This window comes from Aotus nancymaae, unplaced genomic scaffold (genome assembly GCF_030222135.1).
Source record: "Aotus nancymaae isolate 86718 unplaced genomic scaffold, 86718_ANA_hifiasm-v0.15.2.pri h1tg000003l, whole genome shotgun sequence".
NCBI lineage: Eukaryota > Metazoa > Chordata > Mammalia > Primates > Aotidae > Aotus > Aotus nancymaae.
Window position 1 is genome coordinate 2872655 of NW_026988414.1, and position 17117 is coordinate 2889771.

The 17117-nt window shown below is 58.0% G+C and overlaps 1 protein-coding gene across 1 annotated transcript; it reads left to right on the forward strand.

Annotated features, from left to right (window-relative positions):
• The first annotated feature begins 4608 nt into the window (after positions 1–4608).
• IER5L (immediate early response 5 like) lies at positions 4609–6631 on the forward strand. The gene has a single exon (XM_021674013.2). The coding sequence runs from the start codon at positions 4817–4819 to the stop codon at positions 6035–6037; it is 1221 nt and encodes a 406-aa protein (XP_021529688.2). The 5' UTR covers positions 4609–4816; the 3' UTR covers positions 6038–6631.
• Positions 6632–17117: the final 10486 nt, after the last annotated feature.

Here is a 17117-nt window from a genome sequence, read left to right on the forward strand (position 1 = left end):
TTGCCATGTGAACAGACAAGTCACCCAAGCTCTCTTTGCCTCAGTTGCTCCATCCATGAAATGGGAATTATAACTGAACCTGCTTCAAAGGTTGGTGTGGGAATTCAAGGAGAATTGGCTCAGTGCCTGGTAAGAGCAAGAGCTCCAAGAAGACACTGTCAGTCTTTCTCATTACATGTAAGGTCCTTAAAGCCAGGGGCCACAGTGGCTTTCTGGGTACTAGGCCGATTGCCCAGGACTATGTTAGGCAAACACAGACAATGGTGGGGGGATTCATTAACCTCCACCTGGGCCAGTGACAGGGTGCAAGTTCTGTGGGGCCAGCGGAGGCTACTCAAGCTCCGGGGTCTCAGCCCTACTCCCCCATGTCCACCAGCTACAGAATGGCCTCCTAGGGTCCAGCAAGGAGCTCCAGAGTCCAAGCGCCACTGGCTCCTTGGCCTAAGAGAGAGAAGTCTCACCAGTGACCCCTGTGGCCAGCCACACCCCTCTGTCTTCCCTGCCACTGCCCGAAGCCCTGGGTCTTGGTCCCCACCCCTCCAGAATGAGCCACACTCCAAGCCACAGACACAGCACACTAGGGCAGCTCGAAGCAGGACCAGGAGGTGAGACATCTGACTTGTAACCCCAGCTCTGGACCCACGCTCTGAACACAGAGCACATCCCTCCTCTTCTGCAGACCTCAGTTTACCCATCTGGAAATTGAGGGTGGGGGTGGCCTGGTCTCCAGAGCCCTTCAAAGCAACAGTGTCATCTGCATCCTAAGGTCATTGATTCACTCATGCCACAGGTGAGTGCCCACTGTGGACCGCCACGGCCCTTGGCTGGGCCCCTCCGTTGCTGTTCCCGCTGCTGGAGGAATCCCCCTCCTCCTGGTCTCCAGGTCTCAGCTTCTCACTTCCCAGCCCAGCCTTGGACGTGCCCTCCTCCAGCCCTGTCCTTCCAATCACAGACTTGGCTCTCAGTATTTTCTGGTCTATTTAGCTTGTCTGCCTCCCTCTGAATCGTGGCCTTCTGAAGGCAGAATCACGTCTTGTTCCCTGACCCATTCCCAGGGACTCCAGAGAAGGATTCTGGAAATATCTCTCAGGCAAATGAAAGTGAATGAATGTGTGAATTCCAAATTTCTCTCCCCCTTCCTCCAACACAACATCCAATACAGTGTTTTGCCTATGGACCCCTTCCTCTAGTCCACCCCTGGAAACGAACAGGGCAAATCCCACTGTCAATCATTCCTCACATGTCCCCTACCCCCCAAGCCCAGGTGAGCAGGAGGTGTCCACAGGCATGTGTGCACTTGTGAAGTGTTAACTGCTCTGATGGAGGGCTGACACCACCTGGGGTTTGACGGGAGCCCAGGTCCCCAGCGGTTCCATGCCCTACCTCCATGCTGTCCCAGCAGACACTCAGTAAATATTGAGGCAGTAATTAACTTCCTTCAGGGAGCACTGGCTCAGTGCCAGATGTAATCTCCCCAGCTCCAGGGGGAAAGGTGAGATCCCCAATCTTTCTCAGGTGCTCAGACAAATCAGGCCAGTCCTTCATCCTTGTCTCATGTGGGCCTATCCCCCTTCATGGGGTGCAGATCTGAGGGTACCGTCTCCCGACATGTGTGCACACAGATACACACACGCACATGCTCGCTGCCCTGAACCTTCACGCATCCCAACAGAAGGCTGGTGCGCAAACCACCCATTCTCTAAACATCTGTGAATTCCTACTGTGTGCCTCTCAGGTCACACCGCCCCCCCGGGGCACCAAAGAGTTCAGCTGTCCCACTGCCTCCTTCAGCAAGGTTTTTCTGACGACAGCTGTGGTGCCTTCCCTTCCCAGGCCACCTCTAAAAAGATCAAGGGTTTTTATGAAGCTGCACAACTGCTGAGCCCTCCCACTAGCCCACATCTCAGTTCTTGAGAAAGAGGAGAGATGGAGTGTGGGCCCCCAACAGCCCCAGAGGATGGGGCCACCCAGAAGAGGCTGAGCACTTCTCAGCTGGCCCCAGGGAATGAAAGGAACTTCAAAGAGCTCAAAACTCACCTTGTGGGGGACTGGGAGGTGCCATGAGGAGCTGCCCACGTGAGGGGCCTGGTCCCTCTGCCCCACCCTGTAGCTGGAAGTCCGCCTCCATCCCTGCCGTTTCTCCATCTGGGCCCCCAGAGCCGTGTTCTGGGGTGCAGCGCTGAATGAGGGGCTGGGGCTAGGGCTGACATTTGCTTCCTTGCGGGTCCTGGTCCCAGAGCACTTGGCAGGAAAGTGGTGGAGGTCGATCAAACCAAGGTCACTTTCATCCTGAGCTGGACCCAAGAACTGGCCTCGGCGCCACTGACAGCAGACGCTGATTTGGAGGAACCTCTGGCGAACTCTTGCCCTGGAAACAGATGGGCCTGGGCTCAGATCCTGACTCTACCCCTTCTTGGTGTGTGACCTCAAGCAAGGTACGTAAACTCTTATTTTCCCCCGATAAACTCTGGGCCGCTACAGAAAGAAGGCCCGAAATCGAGGTTGATAATATTTTCTGGAGCTGTGGGCTTGCAATGTGCCAGACACTGTGGATTGCCCAGACACTGCTGCATGCAGAGTCCCCACCACTGCAGAGCCAGCAAGAGCTCCCACTTCCCTCCGCGCGCTAGTGACGTCTCAAAGGTGAACTTCAAACAGGAATAAATGAAGTCTTTGTGTGCCTTGAAGACAGGCACCAGGGAAGTGAGGGACAGTGTATTTTTTTACTTCTACGTGTTATCACCTGAGCAAGTTCCAAAGCCTCGGAGGTCTCTATCATCAATAAAATGTAGGGAGGGCATCCTTTCTCTGAAGTCCCCTGAAATTTCAATCGCAGCTTCTGTGGGAGGAGGCCTGCAGAGGTGCTATGGGTCACAGGGGCTCAAATCAGTTTGAGATTATTCGAAGGGGCCCCAGAAGAGGCAAAGCACCAGGTCCAGGGCCATGTGACCCTAGGCAAATCTCACGCTGTCAGCGTCTGAGTTTCTTCATCGCAAAAATGAGGTAAACAACCGCTAACTCTGTTCTCACGCTCTACGCCTGGCATGGAGAAGATGCTAAGAAACTGTTTGCGGAAACAAATCTTGGGGAAATTCTTAAGACTGAAGAAAGACCCAGAGACCACAGGGTGGCTGTGGGCCTCTCCACTCCCACCAAAGGATGAAGTAGGTGCTGAGAACTCAGAAGGAAGCCCCAAAACGCAGAGACTCAGAAGATCCCCTGAGGAGGAGGTGGAACAGCAGGACATCTGCTCACGGGCCTCCCCTGAGCACAACCCCACGAGGTCCACCTATGTCTGGGAGACTCTGCAGACCCCGTTCATCCTTCAAAGTTCCACTCATGGACCCTCCTCAGGCAAACCTCCAGACCACTTCCAAGAGCCTCCGGAGCTGTCTGGGCAACCTCCACCCCAGGCAACTTTGAAACCCCCTGGGAGCAGCAATCAGCACCCTTCAGGCTTCTTGGTCCAGATAGAGCACCCAGGAATCAGCAATCCTGTCTCTCCCATTGCCTCAGTCCCCAGCTGGGAGAAGGTGACCCCTGAATGGTTCAGGATAAGAAAGAAAACTGTCAACAAAAGTTGAGTGGGTGAGTTTCCAGGCCTTGGTTTTCACCTCCCGTCTGGAGCGCAGGGTCCTGTCCCAGATCCTAGCTCTGCCCGCTAGGAACTGTGTGGTTCGACAAGTCCCTCCACTCCTCCAGCCTCAGGCCCCTCCTCTGCAAACGTTAGAGTGAGGATTTCGGGAATTGCTGGGAAGGGCCTGCCCCATACTAGGCCCATAATAATAGTCCCTATTGTCATTATTATTAGTTAGGCACTAAAGGAAAGCTTACTGAGCCAGTGATTAGGAAACTCAGAGTCGCCTCTTAAGACGCCTTTGGGCCTCAGTTGGTCGCGAGGTCCAAACACTTCCTGGCCTCGAAACTCTCTCCATCAGAGAAGGTCAAAATTCATGATGTTTTGGGTTTTCCCGTCAGACAAATGGGGAGGACCTCCCTCCCGCAAGCATTCCCAGAGGCCACTCGGCATTCCCTGCGGTGAAAGGTACCCCCAAAACCTCGCTCCTTTGATGTCCCCCAGTGTCAAGCCGGCGGCCCCACCAGCCTCCTGTAGAGAGGCCTTGGCTCCCGCGGGTCACCCGGGGGCCGACAGGTGAGCAGGTGGAGGCGCCGCGCGGCCCGGAGCAGGAGCCGCGCGCACCTGCCGCAGGTGAGGCCCAGCCGTGCGGAAGGGGGAGGAGCCGTCGCCGCAGCACTCAGGTGAGCCGACCCCCTGACTCCCGGGACCTGAGGCGAGGGCAGCCGCGGGCTCCAACGTAGCCGCTGCAAGGCGACCTATGCTGCAGACTGCGGCCCTGGAGGCTCTGAGTCCCGGGCGGCGCGGCGGCCCCAGGAGAACATTCGAGGCAGCGGCGGCGTTGGAGGCCCGGGGTCCGTTCGGTATTTGAATAGCACAAAGGAACCGCCTTGGTCTGATTGGCCAGCCGAGTAGCCCCGGGGCGGGCAACGCCTGTCACTCGGGAGCCTCTCCGCGCTCCTATTGGCTCAACGCATGTGGGGCGGGGCCCGGGCACCCGGCTAAATAGCTGGGGCCGGGACCGGCCGAGGCTCATTGCTTTGGCGCCGTCTGGGGAGCGCGAGCCCGCGGGTGGCGCGCAGCGCATGGTGGCGGCTCCTCTCGGAGCGCAGCCGACCCGCTGACCTGGGCTCCGTTCCCTCTGCCCGGCGCGCCCCGGCGGCCGGCTGGAATCAGAAACAGCAGCAGCGTTAGCAGCAGCAGCGGCGGCGGCTATTCCGCCGCCGTCTCCGCGGGAGCATGGAGTGCGCCCTGGACGCCCAGAGCCTGATCAGCATTTCCCTGCGCAAGATCCACAGCTCCCGAACCCAGCGCGGCGGCATCAAGCTGCACAAGAACCTCCTGGTGTCCTACGTGCTCCGCAACGCGCGCCAGCTCTACCTGAGCGAGCGCTATGCCGAGCTCTACCGGCGCCAGCAGCAGCAGCAACAGCAGCAGCCGCCCCACCACCAGCACCAGCACCTCGCGTACGCGGCGCCGGGCATGCCGGCCAGCGCGGCCGACTTCGGCCCGCTCCAACTTGGCGGCGGCGGGGACGCGGAGGCGCGCGAGCCGGCCGCCCGGCACCAGCTGCACCAGCTCCACCAGCTCCACCAGCTGCACCTCCAGCAGCAGCTGCACCAGCACCAGCACCCGGCGCCCAGGGGCTGCGCGGCGGCGGCGGCCGGGGCGCCCGCGGGCGGCGCGGGGGCGCTCTCGGAGCTGGCCGGGTGCGCTGCGCTCCAGCCGCCGCACGGCGCGCCCCACCGCGGGCAGCCCTTGGAGCCTCTGCAGCCGGGTCCTGCGCCGCTGCCGCTGCCGCTGCCGCCGCCCGCGCCCGCTGCGCTCTGCCCGCGGGACCCTCGCGCCCCGGCCGCCTGCTCCGCGCCCTCCGCGCCCCCGGGGGCCGCCCCTCCGGCCGCCGCCGCTTCTCCGCCAGCCTCCCCGGCCCCCGCCTCCTCCCCTGGCTTCTACCGGGGCGCATACCCGGCCCCCTCGGACTTCGGCGTGCACTGCAGCAGCCAGACCACCGTGCTGGACCTGGACACTCACGTGGTGACCACGGTGGAGAACGGCTACTTGCACCAGGACTGCTGCGCCTCCGCCCACTGCCCCTGTTGTGGCCAGGGCGCTCCGGGACCGGGCCTGGCGTCCGCTGCCGGCTGCAAGCGCAAGTATTACCCTGGCCAGGAGGAGGAAGACGACGACGAGGAGGACGCGGGCGAGCTGGGGGCCGAGCCCCCCGGGGGCGCCCCCTTCGCCCCCTGCAAGCGCGCCCGCTTCGAGGACTTCTGCCCAGACTCGTCCCCGGACGCGTCCAACATCTCAAACTTGATCTCCATCTTTGGCTCGGGCTTCTCGGGGCTGGTGAGCCGACAGCCGGACTCCTCGGAGCAGCCGCCGCCGCTCAACGGGCAGCTGTGCGCCAAGCAGGCGCTCGCCAGCCTCGGCGCCTGGACTCGAGCCATTGTCGCCTTCTAGGGACCCCCGAGGGCACAGGGACCCGGGGCCCCCCGGGGCTGGGGCCAGACAAAGACTCGGCCAAGGGGCGAGAGGAGGGAACGAGCGGGCGCCGGGCCACTCGGGGCTGAGCTGGGACGAGCAGGGGGAGGCGGCTGATGTTTTATAAATTGTAAAATAAAAAAAAGAAATCTAAAATCTTGGACTTTATTTTTGCAGAGAGAAAAAGCGCCTATTTAAGTATGCTTTGTGTTTCTCCTACTCTTTTTTTCTTTTTATTGTAGTGATTGCAGTGGTGTTTAGCGAGGAGCCTGCCACGTGAGGGAGGGCTGCTGCCCGGAGGAGGTGCCGGGCAGCCGGGGGCAAGGCAGGGCGCCGGGGCCGCCGGGGCGCGCCGGGGGCGCAGCGCAGGAGGGCGCAGGACCTGGGACGCCGATTCCAATCAGTTGTCAGACCCGGGAAGCCCGACGTTACGCTCTCCCGAGTCCCTCCGAGGGGTGAGGAATGGGTCTTGTGAAATCCTGAGCAAAAACAAAGGCAAACTCTATCTCCGAAAGGGACGTTTGGGTCACATTTCCTCTCTGGGGGCGGACTCCAAAGTTCTCAAAATGAGAAGGCAGAAATGAAAACACTTCAACTTTTTTTTTCTTTTCTTCCCGGGGCGGGTGTCTTGAACCCCTCTTCTCCCCGCCCCTCTGGCTCCGTTCTCCCCTCTTCCATCCGTCTCCCGGACTCGGGGGTGGCGCCTGACACCCCGACACTCTCGGACACTGTTTGGGGAAAGGGTGGGGGGCGGGCACAGCGGACTACATTTCCCATCATGCCCAGCACTGCGGTCCTCACTAAACAAAAAAGGAAGTCGATTCCTTCACCTGGATCCCGGGCGGCCCCGGGGGAGGGAGGGGCCGGGACCGCCGACTGCGTTGGAGACTTTGCACTAAGTTCCTGGTCAGCTGTGGTGTTTGTGTGTGTGCTTCTTTCTAAGTTGCACTGCCCTGGTTCAGCCTTCGGTTGCATTTCATGAAACCAGCATTGTTCGAGCCTGTGAGAACCCTGTCCTGTGTCTTCAGTTCGATAGATTTGTTTAAAAGCCTTTTGTTGTAAAAAGGTGGGGTTCGCCGGCAGCCCCTCTGGTTCTCTGCCATCAGCACCGTGTGGACCCCAAAACAAGTTGCCAACCCTTCCTTTCCCGGCCCTTTTCCCTCATTGCCCTGTATTTTTGTGCATACTGAATTGTATATCACCGGGTAAAACTGTTCAGATTGTTTAAATTTATAATCTTAATAAAAAGTCGACTACAGAATATAGTGGTACCTTGTTTTCAGATCTGTCTGGGGGCGGCGGGGAGGATAGAGAGGTGTGGGAGAGACCCCCCCACCCCTATGTAAACCCCAGTTCTCTTGGGCCTGGGCGGGCGGGATCTGCCCACATCCGCAAGGTCGGGGATCGGAGAGATGGGGGTGATGTAGGTGGCTGGGGATGAAGCGGGTGCTGCGCGTCTCTCGGCCGCCCTAGCCCCCGCTACAGGGGGTCCTGCCCCCTTGGGAACCGGCCGCCCCGGGGTCTCCAGCGGGAAGCCAAGCCAGCCTCCAGCACATTTCCTGCCCAGGCAGAGGCGCAGGGCCTGGTCGACCTCGAGTCTGAGCTCTCTGTGGCCGACAAAAGCAGCCAGGGGACGCCGGGGGCTTCAGGGCCACCCGCACTCCCTGCCCCGCGCCTCCGCCTGCACGTCCGCATGTCTCAGGCTGCAACTTGGGGAAGTTTTTTCCTTTCCTTTTTCCCTTTTTTTTTTTTTTAAGTTGAGTTTGTTATCACTGCTCGGTGCCACTTGGTGGTGTGCTGGCGGCGTGTCCCTCCCTCCTCGCGCCCCTCCCCTCTCCCTCCCTCCCGCCCGCCGCTCTTCCCTCCCCAGTGGATGGAGGCAGGAAGGCTCCCGGCGCGCGCTCCCCTCTGACCACCAACGGAATGACCTCAGAGTGGGAGAATGTGCCAAGGCCCGGGGGAAGCTCGCGTTCTCCCCACTGGAACCAAATCCACATCTGGAGCCGCGGCTCGGGGCCGGGGGCGCGCGGGATGGTTCCAGCTTTGCAAAGAGGGGTTAGGAAAGAAAGAACGAGAAAAAGAAAGCAAAGTGGCAGCCTGCTGGCTGTTTGCTGCCGACTCCCCACAGCTCCTCGATCTCGCTGGCTCTCTCGCCCCCGCACTGCCCTCGCTGGTGCGAGCTCCCAGCCACCCGCAGCTGCCCCGCAGGACGGCTCGCGCCCCCCACCCCAGCCTTCGCGCCTCCCGCAGCGACAGGAGGGGCTGCCGCCAAGAGACCCCCAAGCCCGACTCCGAGAGGCGGACGCAAGCCCGTCCCAAGGGACCGCTCGGCTCTGCATCCCGGTGTCGCGCGAGGCGAAGTTCTTGGGGACACTCTCCAGAACGCGGGGGTCCGCGGAAGTCCGCGATGGGGGTGGGGAAAAAAGAGGCTCTGGGGGCGTGAGTCGCGGGGAGGAAAGGCACCTTCACCCCCAGGGCTGCTTCCTCGGCCTCCCACGGGAAGAGTCTGGAGCCGCCGAGGAGGGGGAACAGTGCGTCTCCTCCCTCCCCATTTTCCCCTGCAAGTCCCAGGAAATCGCGGTTGGCTGCACGGTTTTGCTTCCATCCACGAAGCCAGTTGCCAGAGCTCCCCCTAGCGCCGCTTCGGGTGCGCTGCAGCAGCTGGGACTGGGAGTGGGCGAGGCTCGGCGGGGGCGGCGGGGCTGCCGGGGGCTGCTTTGCGCCCACCCGGGGAGCTGCGCGGCGTCGGCACGCCACCCTGGCCCGAGCGGGGTCCAGGGGCCACGTGTGTCCCCACTTAGGGCCCGCGTCGAGGAGGGGCACGTGGTCGGCCCCCTTTGTTGGGAGCTCGCCACTGGAAGGGACCCGCCAAAGGGCTTGGGAATTCCCCATCCGACCCAGGGATCCCTATAGCAAAGGAGAGTGGAGGGTGGGGTGCGAAATACGACCTCTGAACTCAGCAGGAACCCAGACGAGGGCTCTCCTCCCCTCCGCCCGGTGAGCTGAGCCTAAGCCTCACACTGGAATCTAGCAAAGCCAAGGGGTGGGATGGAGCACTCTGGGAGCACCCTGAAGAGAGGTGCCCTTCCCCCTCCCTTATCTTTTGAGAAGATAAGGTCCCTGGGCCTTGAGGGCCCAAGGACCTGGGCAGCCCCACCAAGGGTTAATGCTCTAAGTATAATTCCCCAAAACGTAGCCTACTGGCAATCTACCCATCACACCAAGGCATTCCACACAAAACTATAACACGCTACACAGCCTTAATTCTACGATCCACGCCACACTGAGGACCACACCCAGACACCCTGTCCCCAACACTTGATGCCTAAGCTGCATCCACACCCCAGTCACAACCCCTAGGGCCACTGGCACAGCAGGAAATATACCAGACTAGAACATCCAGAGAGACCGATGCTCCCTTGCGCCGCACAAGTGAGAGGCTGGGTCTGGGAGGGGGGTGGATGGAGTTGCCTGGCCATGGGGGTCATCTGAAAAGGGGATGGGGTCAGGTGGGCAGGCAAACCAGGAATCCATCTCAGCTCCACAAATAAGCCTGTCTCCCCCCAGTAAAAAGACTAGTGGGACCCCATAAGGGCCCCCAGACAGGACTTAGGGTGCTGCTTAGGGAGGGAGGGGAATTAGAAGAGACTGGGTGCCCATGGCATGACAAGGGGAGCTTCCAGGGAGCAGCAGCTCGAGAAGCAAGAGCTCCAGCAAGTCCCTGGTCCTCCCAGGTTAACCAGCTCCCTCCAACACACTTCCCCAGGCTCCTAAAACACCACAGGTCCTGCTGCCCTTGATATGTGGTGTAGGGCTGAGTCAGGCTCCAAGCTGCGCTCCCAGCAACATGGAGTCCCTGGGATGACAACCCAGAGCTTAGAAGCTGCAGGCTGCCCTCCAGAGAAGCCAGGGGTGGTGATGCCTCGAGCTCCCAGGAGAGTCATTGCACGGGACACTGAGATCTCAGAGGGTGTGTGTGTGTGTGTGTGTGTGTGTGTGTGTGTATTACAGCAAGAATGACAGAGTGCGTGTGACCGTGTGTCCCTCTGGCACAGGGCACGCACACCAGGAGCTGTCCCTCCAATCACTGGACGATATTTACAAAGCTCCCACTTGGTGCCTGGCCTGTGCGAGGCACTAAGCTGACCACAGTGAACAAAAGCAGCAAATGACAAAAACAGCAAGCCCCTCTCTCTGGATTAGCTCGTTTAATTTTCCCAGCTACCCTCTGAGGTAGAGACTGTGCACATCCTCGTTTCAGAAATGAGAAACCGCGTCCAAGGTCACACAGCTGAGAGGTGGCCAGCATCTACTGTTGGAGCTCACAGTCGAGCAGGTAAGAATTTGTGACATTACGTTGCAAGCTGGCAAATGATTCTGAGGTTGTTTAAATTGTCACATTGATAAGTCCCAGCTGAACCTAAACTGGATTCTGGGATCTCTCTTCATGCCTGAACTAGCTGCTTGGGGACACCTCACCCCGGACACTTCACGCTGCAGGTTCCAGGGACAGGGATGAAGAGACACAGCACAGTGGTGTCTGTACTCACATCACTGAGGGCAGACTAACCTATTCCTGTTTCCTGAAGACTCATTTGTGGTAGAGGACAGCAGCACCACTGGCACCAGCCCAGGCAAAAAGTGGGATTTCTTGGCTCAAGGCACTAAACTGCGTGGTGGGCAGGGGCAGAGGTAGCTTCAGGCACAGCGGGATCCAGGCACAGACCTTTTCCACGATGCTCTCTCTCCAGCTCTTGGCCCCGCATCTCACAACTTTACCACCAAGAAGGACCACCTTCCTCCCTTATTTTTGACTCAGAAAATCCCAGGGGAATACAAAAGCATTGGGCCAGGCACGGTGGCTCACGCCTGTAATCCCAGCACTTTGGGAGGCTGAGGCGGGTGGATCACCTGAGGTCAGGGGTTCGAGACGAGCCTGGCCAACATGGTGAGACCCCGTCTCTCCTAAAATTACAAAAAGTAGTCGGGCATGGTGGCGGGCGCCTGTAATCCCAGCTGCTCAGGAGACTGAAGCAGGAAAATCACTTGACCCCAGGAGGCAGAGGTTGCAGTAAACCAAGATTGTGCCACTGCACTCCAGCCTGGTTCACGGAGCAAGACTCCATCTCAAAAAAGGAAGGAAGGGAGGGAGGGAAAGGAGGGAGGGAGGGAGGGAGGGGAAAAGGAGAAAATCCCAAAAGACTAGTGTCCCAAGCCTGAGCCCTGTCGGAAACACGCAGCCAGGGCTGAGGGATGGTTAGTTGCTAGCGCCCACTGGAAGCTCACAGAAGCTTCTCAGGAAAGGGTGGTACTGGCTGACAGACCCAAGATGTCCTTCAGAGAGAGGGACTTCGAGCCAAGCTAAGGGAGGCGTCTCGCTGTGGAACTTGGGGAGACTCGGGGCACAGGCACAGCTGCTTCAGGACCTGGGCGACCATGCGGTCAATGCAGCTCTGGAAAGGGAACACCCTCCCTGCTCCTGGCCAGGATAAAGGGGGTCCAGGGCCTTCTGGTGCCTCCCGGTTTTGCCACTCAGGAATCACCAGGGGAGGGGAGGCAAAAGACCCCAGGGGAAGGAGCTGCATTTTTCCAGCAGGTTCCATGGCCAGGGAAGCAACAGGGGCCACCCTGAGGGGACTGAGGGCAGGGATGGCTGCAGGGAGACCAAAGCAGAACCTGGCTGGGAGCTCACATGTGGCTCCTCAAGGGACTCCCAGATATAACTGCAAAGGCGTCCGGGGCAGGCCCAGATGCCAGCCAGCGGGATGGGGGTGGAGTGGCCACAGGAAAGGTTAACACAACCACCGGGATCCCCAGCTTGTAGGGCCTGGGGACATCGGGTACAGGTGACCTTAGCTATTCATACATTTAGAGAAAAAAGACTGAATACAAGTTGGAAAATGCTGAAATGGTTATTGCTAGGTGGGCAATTACAGGTGACCTTCATTTCATCATTCATACATGTCTGTATTTTCCAAATTTTCTACCATAAGCATGTATCAGTTTTGGATTTACAAGAAAAATGAACACTGCGTCAGAGAAAAACGTGACATGACAGGTGCTACAATCGATGTCCAGCAGTCTACGGAGCAGAGGAGGGAGCGGCTGTGTCCACCTGGCTGGGGGAAGGCTCAGGCCCTGAAAAACAGTCCTCCACCAGGCAGCCCTGGTGACCGGGAACCCATCCTCCTGTCCTCTGGCTTTTGTTCAGAAGAGATGTGAGACAAAAGAAGCTCCTCTCCAGGACGCTGCGGAGGGGCGCTGTGACGCTGCTGAGGGGCACTGTGACGCTGCTGAGGGGCGCTGTGACGCTGCTGAGGGGCGCTGTGACGCTGCCGAGGGGCACTGTGGCGGGAGTCTTGTTCCTTCTCCTGTCTCATCTCTGACCTCGGTCTCAGCTCCACCCAGTCCTACCCATCAATCGCCACTGATCTGCTCTGAGTGGCAGGATTACCGGGCAAGGTGGGCAGGAAGAGGCAAACATACTCAGGAAATACTTTCAGAACTTGGGCTGAAACCAAAGAGGAAGAGGCAAAGCTCAATGGAAACAGCACTGGACCAGGAGTCCAGAGACCCAGGCACAGGTTCTGGCTCAGCCATAGACTTACACCCGGCCCTGGGATGAGTCACTTCCCTACGAGTCCCACATTCCCTCATCTGTAAAGACAGAGTGAGAGGAGAGAAGTAAGGTTCTAAGCCAGCTCTGATATTCCAAGAGTCAGAAAAGCAACCGCTGCCTCCAGCTTTCTGATGACCTGAGGCTTTGTGACCCATCCCAGTAAGAACAACACAGGTAGAAGGATCACGGTAATAGCCAAAAGAAAAATGCTTTTATATTTATAGATTGTGTTTTTTTGTTTTGTTTTTTGTTTTGTTTTTTCTGTTTGTTTGTTTGTTTTTGAGACAGAGTTTAGCTCTTGTCACCCAGGCTGGAGTACAGTGCCACAATCTCGGCTCACTGCAACCTCCACCTCCCAGGTTTAAGCGATTCTCCTGTCTCAGCCTCCTGGGTAGCTGGGATCACAGGCATGCTCCATCACGCCTGGCTAATTTTTTTTGTATTATTAGTGGAGATGGGGTTTCACCATGTTGGCCAGGCTGGTCTCAGACTCCTGACCTCAGGTGATCCACTTGCCTCAGCCTCCCAAAGTGCTGGGATCACAGGCATAAGCCACCACACCCAGCCTATATTTATAGATTATTTAACTGAATTAGATATAAAATGGATATCAACAAATGCACTTACTCCAATAAAAAAGAAAGAAAAACACAGGTACCAATATCAAATTCCATGTCTACCTGCGAGTGTGGTTATCTGCCTGTTTCATTCATTCAATAAATGCATCAGGCCAGGCACAGCGGCTTGCACCTGTAATCCCAACACTTTGGGAGGCCGAGGCAGAACGCTAGCTTGAGCCCAGGCAACATGGTGAGACTCTGTAGCTACAAAAAAATAAATTAGCCAGGCATGGTGGTATGCACCTGTAATCCCAGCTACTTGGGAGTCTGAGGCAGAAGGATGGCTTGAGCCCAGGAGGTTAAGGCTGCAGTGAGCCATGATTGCACCACTGCACTCCGGCCTGGGTATTACAGTGAGACCTTGTCTTGAAAAATAAATAAAATAAGCACTTTCATCCATTCAAATATTTACTGAGTACCTATATATGCCAGGCATTGTGCTAGGCACCATGAACAAGACAAACAAAGCGCCCTGCCCTCATAGAGCTTACACTCTAGTGGTGGGGGCAGGTGGTGCAGACGATACACAAGGCAATAAACAAGTAGATAAGCCGGGCTGGGGCACCTGCCTGTAGTCCCAGCTACTCGGGAGGCTGAGGTGGGAGGATCGCTTGAGTCCAGGAGTTCTGGGCTGTAGTGCACTATGCTGATTAGGTGTCCGCACTAAGTTCAGCATCAATATGGTGACCTCCCAGGAGCGGGGGATCACCAGGTTGCCTAAGGAGGGGTGAACTGGCCCAGGTTGGAAACAGAGCAGGTCAAAACTCCCTTGCTGATCAGTAGTGGGATCTCGCCTGTGAATAGCCACTGCACTCCAGCCTGGGCAACATAGCGAGACCCCGTCTCTAAAAAATATTATATTTAAAAAAAAAAATGTAGATAAGTGTTTTGGGAAAATAAACACAGTGCGAGAAACGACTGGTGGGCCGGGCGTGGTGGCTCACGCCTATAATCCCAGCACTTTGGGAGGCCAAGGCGGGCTGATCAGTTGAGGCCAGGAGTTCAAGACCAACATGGTGACCCCGTCTCCACTAAAAATACAAAAATTAGCCGGGTATGGTGGTGGGCACCTATAATCCAAACTACTTAGAAAGTGGGACAGCAGACTCTCTTGGACCTAGGAGGCAGCAGTTGCAGTGAGCCACGATCACAGCGCCACTGCACCCCAGCCTGAGAACAAGACTCTGTCTCAAAAGATATTTCAACTGACACGTGAACAGATCAGCTCTATTAGTATAGGACAGGCTATGCTGCAGCAACAAATTAACCCCTACGTCTCAAAGGTTTAACACAAGGATTTCTTTTATTTTTCTTTTCAGATCTGCAGCAGGTAGAAAGGATGTGTTCCTTGACCAAAGTCTATCTGAGTGAGACTGCTAGGCCCCTAGGCTGCTGCCCACCATGCAGTGACTCAGCAATTCAGCCTGCTTCTCCCTGAACACAAGGCTTCCGGAATCTCCACTGTGGCACAGAATGACAGCTGGGGAGTCCTGCAAGGGCTGGTCATAGCCTCAGCCTGGAAGTGATTCTCCTCACACTCAGAGCACATTGGCCAGAATGAGTCCCAGGCCCCCATCTAACCGCAAGGGGGCTAAGGACCTAAGGTGTCCTTAGTGCGGACACCGCAAGGAGAGACAGTTTTCTTGGGTAACTGGGAAGGAAAGCCGAGTGCATATGAATGAGCGCTGGAAATCTCTACCACAGCAGCCGGACAAACGACGCTGGAAGAGCAGTCCAGGCAGAAGGAATGGAAAGGGTGAAGACTAAACACATGAGGCCAGACATGGTGGCTCACGCCTGTAATCCAGCACTTTGGGAGGCCGAGGGGGGTGGATCACCTGAGGTCAGGAGTTCAAGACCAGCCTGGCCAACATGGTGAAACCCTGTCTCTACTAAAAATACAAAAATTGGCTAGGCATGGTGGCGCACCTGTAGTCCCAACTACTCAGGAGGCTGAGGCACAAGAATCGCTTGAACCAGGTAGGCGGAGGTTGCAGTGAGCTGAGATCTTGCCACTGCACTCTAGCCGGGGTGACAGTGTGAGACTGTCTAAAAAAATGAAAAGAAATAGGCCAGGTGCAGTGTCTCACACCTGTAATCCCAGCACTTTGGGAGGCCAAGGCAGGAGTTCAAGACCAGCCTGGTCAACACAAAGAAACCCTGCCTCTACTAAAAATACAAAAGTTGGCTGGGTGTGGTGGCAGGCACCTGTAATCTCAGCTACTTGGGAGGCTGACACAGGAGAATCGCTTGAACCTGGAAGGTGAAGGTTGCAGTGAGCCGAGACCACATCATTGCACTCCAGCCTGGGCAACAAGAGCAAAACTCCATCTCAAAAGAAAAGAAAAGAAAATGAATAAATGCAGCACGTTCACAGAGCCGGCTGAGGCAGAGGGCCAGTAGGAGAGGCAGGAGATGGGGCCAGAAAGCAAAGCAGAAGGTGTTCAGATTCTATTCTAATCACAATGAATGAGAGTTCCATCGGGGCATCAGTCAGAGCTGGGTTCCCATCCCAGCTTTGCCCCATAGGACTGAGGGAGCAGCCTGACTTTTCTGAGGCTCAGTCTCCTCAAAAGGAGCTGGGACCAGTTACAGCCGGTGAAGGTCTTCCTGCTCCGTGCCCAGTGCACAACAAGCTCTCAAGAACTAGTGGAACTATGAATGTTATAGGAACTTCCTTCCTCTCCCGGGCCAGGGAGGGGAGGGGCAGGTGCCTGAGGGAGGGAGGGGGCGGGGAGTATAAACACAGCCTGAGTCAGCCGCCCCAACCAGTTTTCCCAGCTGTGCGGGGCCAGCTGGGCCTCCAGACCAATCCAGGGTCTGCCCCTTCCCCCAAGAGACTAAGCCCCACAAACACCCATCCAAGGGACCCTCTGCAAAGAGGGAACATGGAAGGAGCATCCCAAGCTGTGTGAGGTTTCCTTGTGGGCACTCCTCATTTTAAGTTGTGAAGTATCAGATGAGTGACTGTGGACCACTAGGCACAAGGCCAAGCACTGGAGGGATTCCCAGGGCCACCCGTACCCAGTACCACCCCTACCCAGGACCACCCCTACCCAGAACCACCCCTACCCAGGGCCACCCCTACCCAGAACCACCCCTACCCAGGACCACCCTACCCAGGACCACCCCTACCCAGAACCACCCCTACCCAGAACCACCCCTACCCAGGACCACCCTACCCAGGACCACCCCTACCCAGAACCACCCCTACCCAGGGCCCCCCTACCCAGGGCCACCCCTACCCAGGGCCACCCCTACCCAGAACCACCCCTACCCAGAACCACCCCTACCCAGGGCCACCCCTACCCATAACCACCCCTACCCAGAACCACCCCTACCCAGGGTCACCCTACCCAGGGCCCCCCTACCCAGGGCCACCCCTACCCAGGGCCACCCGTACCCAGAACCACCCGTACCCAGGGCCACCCGTACCCAGGGCCACCACTACCCAGGGCCACCCCTACCCAGGGCCACCCCTACCCAGGACCACCCTACCCAGGACCACCCCTATCCAGTGCCACCCCTACCCAGGGCCCCCCTACCCAGAGCCACCCCTACCCAGAGCCACCCCTACCCAGAACCACCCCTACCCAGGGCCACCGCTACCCAGGGCCACCCCTACCCAGGACCACCCTACCCAGGACCACCCCTATCCAGTGCCACTCCTACCCAGGGCCCCCCTACCCAGGGCCACCCCTACCCAGAGCCACCCCTACCCAGAACCACCCCTACCCAGTGCCACCCCTACCCAGGGCCAGCCCTACCCAGGGCCACCACTACCCAGGGCCACCCCAACCCAGGGCCACCCCAACCCAGG